This window comes from Oryzias melastigma, linkage group LG8, assembly GCF_002922805.2.
Source record: "Oryzias melastigma strain HK-1 linkage group LG8, ASM292280v2, whole genome shotgun sequence".
NCBI classification, from domain to species: Eukaryota; Metazoa; Chordata; class Actinopteri; order Beloniformes; family Adrianichthyidae; genus Oryzias; species Oryzias melastigma.
This window is the reverse complement of record NC_050519.1, coordinates 19,788,521-19,797,504: the sequence shown is the minus strand read 5'-3', so window position 1 is coordinate 19,797,504 and position 8,984 is coordinate 19,788,521. Positions and strand designations below refer to the sequence as shown.

Sequence of the window (8,984 nt, the reverse complement as noted above, 5' to 3'; positions counted from 1 at the left end):
TTGAAATCTTTATGTCCAGAATAGTCAAATACAATAATGTATTTTGATTATCAAAGGTTTATATTGTGTACCTACAACAATACGGAATCACATACGCTGAAGCTTAGATCAGGCCAGAACCCAATGACATAACACCTGATGCAAGTTTTTAAAAATGGGTGAAGTCATGAAGTGTTTACCCAGGATTCAACATTTAACTTGGCCTAAGGGTCTGTATCTATAGCTTTCTCCTTCTTTTACTTCATAATCAATCTTTGCGCTTTAAATTTTCTCTAACAACTTATGTCAAAAAAGAAAAGGATATTCACAAAATGTACCACAAGCACTGACTTGGAAGGATGTCAAGTAGTACACTATAAGAGGGGAATTCCTTAATGAAGGGGTGGAGTCATGATTTTTACACAACAAATGCCATTTTTTTTCCAAATATTTTGCTATTATTTTCATGTCAGTTATTTTTGCTTTTGTTTTTCAGAGTTGGGAGTTACAGTGGTGAAAAAATATTAAGCACCAAACAAAATCTTGCAAGTTTATGACAATGTATTACACTGATTAAATTAGCTATCTGAATAGATTTTAAATATTCTCCACAGTTGTTTTCTTCTGAGCTCTAAATTCTGAAAATTTTCTACATTTTTGCTGTCCGCTAGAGGGCGGTAATTCCCCATTACTACTGTATGAGAGTTCTTAAAGGATAGAAGAAGAAGCCCTGTCAGTAAACATGGCGGCGTCTCTGCTGTGCAGGAGGACAGTATCGGTTTATTTTAGGCTTTCTTCATGTAAACCTGCTCTTCATCCTAGTCTACAGTGTGGTTTTCTGTTACAGACAGCTTCGTACAACCCCAAACCACTAAAACTTAACCTCAGAAATCCGTACATCCCCGACAAGGACAGCGAGAGGACGCCGGAATGGCAGAAGACGGCGCAGTACGACCGGAAACTGTACGGTCGGTACGGATCCGCGTCCGGCGTCGACCCTGCTTCTCTGTGGCCCTCTCACGAGGAGCTGGATAGAATTATTGCAGAAGAAAAAGAATGGCAACCTTCACTGGAGGTGATGCTGAAGAATATAGAAGCCCGAGAGAAAGAAGAGGCAGAGAAGAGGCGGGAAAAGTGAGTAAAGCTAATGTGGCTAATGCTAACAGCCTGTTCTAGCTGTTTGGTCTGATTTATGTTTTTACCCAGGATTTGTTTTTCTGATTTGAACAAAGAACCTAACAGTGAACCAAAAGACAGATTCAATACTAAAATGATAAATATAAACAAACAAGATCTGCAGTATTCAATTTAAAATTATAACATGGCTAATTATAATAATAAGGACAACTTTCTATATCTTTAGGGGACTATCTTCTAAAATCATTGAATTAAATCAAATATTTACAAACAAAATGTAACAGTTTTATTTTAAAGTGACTATTTAGTCAAAACACTTACAGTATTGTATTTGTATAATTTTAATTATTCAATTAAATTGCATTTTCTTATTAGGAGTTTATGCAAATAATATAATTCTTTTTTGGTTAGACGAGACAAAAAAATTGGCTTTCTGACAGATCAACAAATAAGAAAACAAGTCCGTCTGTGCTGAGATGCATGGAGGAGGCTTCGCCATGGTCTGGGCTGCTTTGCTTCATCAGCAGTGTCCATAATCTGCACAGAATTAATCTTAAAGAAATCTTGATAGACCTTGGATAGAACTGCTCTTCCTAAATAAGAAAGTTTGATATCTGTTGCTGGCTGTGGGTCTTTTGACAGGATAACAAATGAAAACACAAACAACTTAAAGCATATAGAATTGCTTAGATTATCACATTTAGCAATTTTAAAGAGAGCCCCTATGTGGACTGATCTAAATCCTGAGAAACATCTATGAAAGAAGCTGAAACATTTGCTCTGACAAATGAACCTGAGACAACTGGAGCTCCTTTTTTTTTTACAGTTAGTGAACTAAAACACCTGTGGACAGGTGCACAAGCCCCATCAACAGTTAAAAAACTTGTTTGATTCCCTTAAATGCTTTGAATTGTTAGGGGAACTATCATTTTCCCCATTTTCCCCAATTAGAATATGTATATATGTTGCTGATTTTTCCAGCATTGATCTTCAAATCTGTTCTGTTCGCAGAGAGAAAATCATTGCAGCAAATATGGCCAAAATGCCCAAGATGGTGGCCGACTGGCGGCGGGAAAAGCGGGAGGCCAAGCAGAAACTGAAGGAGGAGAAGGCGCGCCGAGAGAAGCTTCTTGCTGAGGCCAGGGAGCGCTTCGGGTCCTCCGTGGACCCCCGCAGCCCCAAGTTCCTGGAGATGGTGGCAGAGATAGAGAAGGAAGAGAAAAAGAAGAGGAAGCTGCTGAAGCGGAGACTGAGAGAGGAGCAGGCGGCGGGCGCAGGTCCAACTCCTGCTGCCTCGTCGTAGTCTGCACTGACTTTAGCCGCAGTTAAATACGATTCACCTGTTGGACTGGAATCCTGAAGGAAAATATCCACTCTTATTCAAACATATTTATCAAATCTAAAGAGTCCAGATCAAACGGTTTAGATCTGGAAAACCGTCATAGTTCTCTTCATAAGAGACTTCAGAGAAATAAACAAATGTTCTTTATCTTTGTGTTTACTTTTCTGGTTTGTTGCATTTCGAACATTTAAAAGTTTTAAAAATAAAATGTTTTCAACACACCTCTGCTCTGAAATGAATTTAGTTGCTTCTTAAAATTATTTTATCCAAACTTGGACAATTTTCTGTTCTGTCACAAGTTTTTAATAATAATTATTTTTCTCATTCATATTAAGCACTATGTCCTGCAATAATAAGAGCACAGACGATCCACCTGGAATCTCTGAGATTACGAGCCAGAGGCGAGGTCCACGGCTGAGAACAGGAGCTCAGGCCATCCAACTGGAATCTGAAATCTCAGATTCAGCACATGATGTTGGAGCCAGATTTGATTAATAGTTCTCAATCATGCTGAGTTTGTAAATTAAATCCACATTACATTACAAAGTAGACTATTTGTGTTTCATGATTTTATGAAATAATGAGGTTGGATTCAAGACTCCTGCCTCACAATCTGAGTTTAGCAGACAGTGACGGGGAGAAGGAAAAGCTTTTTGAAACCACAAAGTGACATTTAACTTCCAAATAAAAACTCTTTCTGATGAAGAAGAAGCTAACGTATATTTCTTGCCGATGCGAGTTGGAACTCACCTTCTTCCCTCACGGGCTATTTCGGCCACAACACATGAATGGCACTGCACCAAACAGAAGCACAGATAGCTAAATAAAATAAATAATAAATAACAGAGGAGAAGAGAAGTAAATGACACTTATGGGTATGAAGCCCAACGAAACAATTGTTTTGTGATATTGGGCTGTAAATAAAATTGAATTGAATAATGAGACAATATTAAGGAAACAGTTTTTCTGTTTCAGTGGATTTTTATTATTGTTCTAACCACATTTCTAACAATTTAAGGTATTCCTCAACTAAAATATGGAACCTATATCAGTTTCTTTTGTCTCAATTTATGTTTTGAGCAGCAACAGCAAAGAGATGATGATCAATGACGGTATTTTAAGGAAGTTGTTAAATGTTACATGTTTTAAACTACTGTAAAGTTTTTATACTTTTATTAAGCCTAAAAGCTGATGCTGCAACCTTCCTATAACTTCTAGCATGATTTATCTTGGATATGGATGCAAAAAAAAAAAAAATGACATTGAAATATTAAGATTTTTATTCTCAATATGAAATATTATTGCTTTACATAGAGACTATGCCTGCCACAAACTATTATTTTAATAGTTGACTATAATCACTGATTATTTTTTTCCGATTTGTCGACTAATCAGGTCATGCGTAAAGTGGATGTAAGCACATCTTAACCATCATTTGACGGTTTAAACTTTTAATGAATCATTCAGCCTCTGTCTTTCTGGTATTAAAACAGGATTAATCTAGAAAATTTGATTACCTGTGATAATGCTAGTGTGAATGCTTTTTGTTGAAAGTAGTCGCTGAAGTTGCTGACGCTTTTTGCTGAAAATGGTGACGCAATTTACTTTAATTGCAGCAGGGATTTAATGAAAATTAAGTTTTTTTAAAATAAAAAAAGCCTATGTCCAAATTAAATTAGCTAAAAAAAATGGAAATTTCGTCAAGGAACGAGCACTGAAGTTGACCAAAATTTCTGACAAATTTGTATTCCTAATACATAACAATTTTGCGAAATATTTAGTGTGTTGGTTAAATATGAGCTAAACTCCAAATTAGCCCCAAAAGAACCGTAGTAGATGTTAAATTAGCCAAAAAAGCTAGCACATTGCTTAAATACTAGCTAAACTCCAAAATAGCCTTAAATTCCTCAGTAAACTAAATTAGTCACAAAAAAATGTTAGCCTGTTGCTAAAATTAACTAAACTACAAATTGGCATAAAAACCTCAGTAGATACCAAATTAGCAGAAAAAAAGCTAGCATATTGCTTAAATACAAGCTAAACTCCAAAATAGCCTAAACTAAATTAGTCAAAAACGTTAGCATTTTGCTAAAATAGAAGCTAACCTATAGCCTTAAAATATCCCAGTAGATAACAAATTAGCCAAAAACGTCAACATAGTGTTAAAATATAAGGGAATTTTTTTTAAAATTACTATTAATAAGAAAACATAGTCCATGAATATATTTAAAGATTTGTTGCTATTCTGCCTAAAATTTTGACATTTGAAGACTTCTCATTAATTTCCGTTAGGGAATATTTTGCTCAATATTTCAAAAACTATAAAGTTGAAAGTGTGATTGAGTTTTTATGTGCTGAAAAACGTACAGAAAGGAGCAGGAGAATATCTATAGTGAATGCTCACTAAACATTCACACAGATATATGAGGTCCTCTGAAACAAGGAACTATTTTTCACAAAAGATAAAAGTTTTGGTCTCAGTGACTGAAATATAAAAAAGTGTATTTTTTGGCTCTGAAAGCTCACAGCTTTGTTCAACTTTACTACACTCTGACTCCAAAGTAACAATTAATCGACTATTAAATTACTCACACGTAAATGTACAGACTCTAGGCCCATAGCACGATTAGTCGTCGATCTGTCGATTAATCGTGCTATTGGAGACCGACTTGTAGCAGCCTAGTGGTGCACCAACTCGGATCAACAAAAAATATTTGTTTAGGAATGCAGGCTTGGGAAATAGCAAGCTCAGTCCTCATAATCTCCTTTTTCTTCAAAAATATGTTTGAATGTTTGAATGAGTTGCATTTAGTCTTACAGGGTCACATACACTCAGGAGCTTTATCAGAAGGAAACATTAGTTGATATTGTCGGACACTTTATCAAAACTTCTCTTCTGCCAAGTGAGGAAAAGTTGCACCTTTGGAACAGATTGGAGAACTAATCTGAAGTGAAACTTCCATGTAAAAAGTCGCTACCACCACTCGTTATTTATTTAGTGTAACGAAAACGGTGTTGACGGAGTTCAAGTGCAGTTTAACTTTTGAGGTTAAAAGGTATTTACTGCACCACCTAGGCCGCCCTTTGACATGTGACCAACAGGCTTAAGGAGACTCAGGTCAAGGCAGGGTAAGAGTCTTTAAAGCCTCATGTGCTGGTTCACGCGGATGTGCTCTGCACTGTTACAGGAACACAACCGCACCTACACATGAGAGATGAAACATCACTGGTGGCTCTTGAAGTTGTGGAGATACCGTACGGCAGGACTTCTGCTGATCCTGGGGGTCACTTCTCTGACAATACTTCTGGGGACATACTTTCTGAAACATTTGGGGTGAGTAGAACCAAACACTTCCCTATGACTCATGTCATGAATCATGGCGGCGCGCATTGGCGCAGCGGCTCAGAGCTCTCCCCTTCAATTTTCTTTAGATCTTTTATGCTTAATGTTTTTATACTTTTATATTCTTTTTATTTTATATTTATGCACCAAGGAGGGGTGGATTGCTTTTGCTTTTAATTTCATTGTGCAATTGGGTGCAATGACAGAATAAAGATTCTATTCTATTCTATTCTATTCTGACGTGTTTGTTCCTTTTGATGGTGTTGTTTGGTCTCCCCAGAGCGCAGGATTTACGTCGAGGCAGGAGTGGGACGCCGTTGAATGAGAAGGTGAAGCTGAAAGGTCAAAGCAGTCAGCAAGAACAGACGGGCGCAGAGGCTAAAAAAGATCTGTTTGAAATCCTGAGGAGGGGGAGGCACACTCCACCTGTAGTTTTCCTGAAAACACACAAGACAGGAAGCAGCACGGTGCAAAATCTGCTGTTCCGCATGGGAGAGATGCATGGAGCCACGTTTGCCTTCCCCTCCTACACCTACCAGTTCAGCTATCAAGACAAGTAAGCCAGCGTTCTTCTGCTTCCTGTTTCTTCGTGTCCGTGTTTGACGTTCTCTCCTCTCTCAGATTCGAGGCGGATCTTGTGGATGAATTACCTGAAGGCTCCTCTCAGTTCGACATCCTGTGCAGTCACATGCGTCTAAACACTGAAGAGCTGAAAAAAGTGATGCCTCCAAACACCGTCTACGTCACCATCCTCCGTGACCCCGTGCAGACGTTCGAGTCCGTTTTCTCCTATTACACCTTCTCCGTTCCGGCCTTCTCCCTGGCTAAAAAAGCTGCAGAGACTACAGCGAACAGATCGGCCCTGTCAGTGTTTATGGAGTCGCCGGAATCCTTCTGGGACCCTAAACTTCCTGAGAATGGCCTTGCTAGAAACCCCATGAGCTTTGATTTTGGCCTTGACCTCCAGCATGGGAATGCAGCTAACCTCACTGCGCTAGCAGAAGCCTTCCACTTGATCATGATTGCAGAGCGCTTTGATGAGTCCCTGGTGCTCCTGCAGGCTCTGCTGAAGCTGAAACTAGAAGAGCTCGTCTACGTCCACCTCAACGCTCGCTCTGCACGCAGCATCACGCCTTTAGACGAGACAACTAGAGCCAGGATAGGAGCCTGGAACCTCCTGGACATTCAGCTCTACGACTTCTCCTTGAAGCTGTTTCAGAAAAAAGTGGAGCAGTACGGAGCCGAGAGGCTGAAGAGAGAGGTGGACCTTCTGAGGGCGTCCTCCAGCAGAATCAGACAGAAATGTGTGGCTAGAAGAGACGTGTCACCTGAAGAACTGGAGGAGTTAGTCCGACCATGGCAGTCTGACTCTGCGACCATCGTGGGTTACAATGTTAGAGATAATCTGACCAAGGAGGAGCAAGGCTTCTGCATGCGACTTGTTCTGCCTGAACTTCAGTACCACGCCCATCTGTACTTCAAGCAGTACGGCCGAGCCATGAGGCCTGTACCCACAGAGTAATACCTGCCAGGACTGTCTCAATATACTTCAATAAAGTCAGAAATGAGTCTTTTCAATCAATTCAGACTAAATATTTATGGTCTGAGATCAGATAATGTGGGAAAATACCAAACTATAATGTAAAAAAGATCAAAAGATACAAAGATCCCTCAAAATAAAGGAAAAATACCAACAAAAATAAACATTATTACAGATGAGACAGTTTTCCTTCTAGATCAGGGGTGTCAATCTCAATCGCACAGGGGGTTAAAACACAAAACACACTTTAGGTTGCTGGCTGAACAGGATAAACATTTATTGAACACTCTAAATTTTTAAAACTTTTTGTTTAACAATACTATAAATAAAAACAGGCAGGAATTCCAGGATAAATGGAATGTTTCATGTTTTTAAAGGAAGGCTAACTTTTTAATCTGGCTTTTAGTTAAAACTTAGAAAGTGATTTGATTTTTTAATTTTTTATGCTCTCTTTTTACTCAATTGCCCTGGGTTCGATTCCCGGGATTGTCCACTGATCCCCACCCAGATTGGGTCCTTAGGCAAGACCCTTGACGCTGCTGCCTAACTGGGTCCCTGTGCCCCTCAAGTACAGGGTTGTGTCAGGAAGGGCATCCAGCGTAAAAACTCTGCCAAATCACTGATGGGAAACAGTGGGTGCTGTTACGCTGTGGTGACCCCGAAAGGGATAAGCTGAAAGTGAAAGAAGACTGATTTAAGTATGTCTTTATATTTATTGACTCGTCTGGTTATTTATATCTGTTTGTATTCATTCTTGTTTTCATTTCTTTTACTCCGTTTACATTTTTAACTCCAGTGTTTCCTCGGAGGGATCCTCCAAAACAGTGATTGACCTTTTTCAGCAAATGGGGTCACTGCATGGGGTCAAATATTGTTTCCTTACTTCAGTGCGAACCCTGATTTCTACTTTTCATCATTTTGGTAATTACTTTTATCTTTTTGATACCATTGTGTTTGCATGTGTCAACAATGTTTGTGTGTGTTGGGGGGGGGGGGGATTTTATGGGTTCTATTAAGGGTGAGCAATGTCTTGTTCTTTGTTTTTACAATGTAAAGTTAAACTTTAAAGCTCTTTAAGTGAAATGGATTTTTGGAAAAGTGCTATATAAATAAAATTGTATTTAATTTGATTTAAATGAACTTAAACCTTAAATAACGTTCAATATTTTACTCTCCATAAAAATATATTTTGTCAAAATTATACAACTTAGAAATAAGCACAGATTAACATCAGGTCATTAACAGCAATGAAATAAAAATGATCTGGAGGGCCGGATGGAATTACCCGGAGGGCCGGATCCAGCCCCAGGGCCTTGACTTTGATACATGTGTTCTATGTCTTTACATTGAACTCCTGTTTAATTATAAATTGATAATAAGTGATAGTAAATGGGAACAGTAGTGTCTTTGGGTTTGGTTGAAATGAATGTTCTTAATTATTTCTTTTAGGGGAAAAAAAAATATTAGAGTTCAGTTTGGGTTTAAGTTTAATTTATTGGATTCCTTTGAAAGACAATTCCTATTTTGTCACACAAACTTCACTGTACTTTTGTTGTGGTCATTTACCATCACTATGCTAGTCTTGTAGAAAAGTATTTCCGAATTTGTTGATTCCACAACAAAATTACCTTGTTGTACACATA

General features: G+C 38.4%; 2 protein-coding genes across 2 annotated transcripts; both read left to right on the top strand.

The window, feature by feature from the left end:
• The first annotated feature begins 688 nt into the window (after positions 1–688).
• gadd45gip1 (growth arrest and DNA-damage-inducible, gamma interacting protein 1) lies at positions 689–2,679 on the top strand. Its single transcript, XM_024271301.2, has 2 exons — positions 689–1,113; positions 2,128–2,679. Exons 1-2 carry the CDS (start codon positions 722–724, stop codon positions 2,417–2,419), a joined length of 684 nt encoding a protein of 227 aa, XP_024127069.1. The 5' UTR covers positions 689–721; the 3' UTR covers positions 2,420–2,679.
• A 2,987-nt stretch (positions 2,680–5,666) lies between these two features.
• On the top strand, positions 5,667–7,323 carry LOC112146161 (galactose-3-O-sulfotransferase 2). The gene is made up of 2 exons (XM_036213071.1): positions 5,667–5,792; positions 6,211–7,323. Exons 1-2 carry the CDS (start codon positions 5,667–5,669, stop codon positions 7,321–7,323), a joined length of 1,239 nt encoding a protein of 412 aa, XP_036068964.1.
• Positions 7,324–8,984: the final 1,661 nt, after the last annotated feature.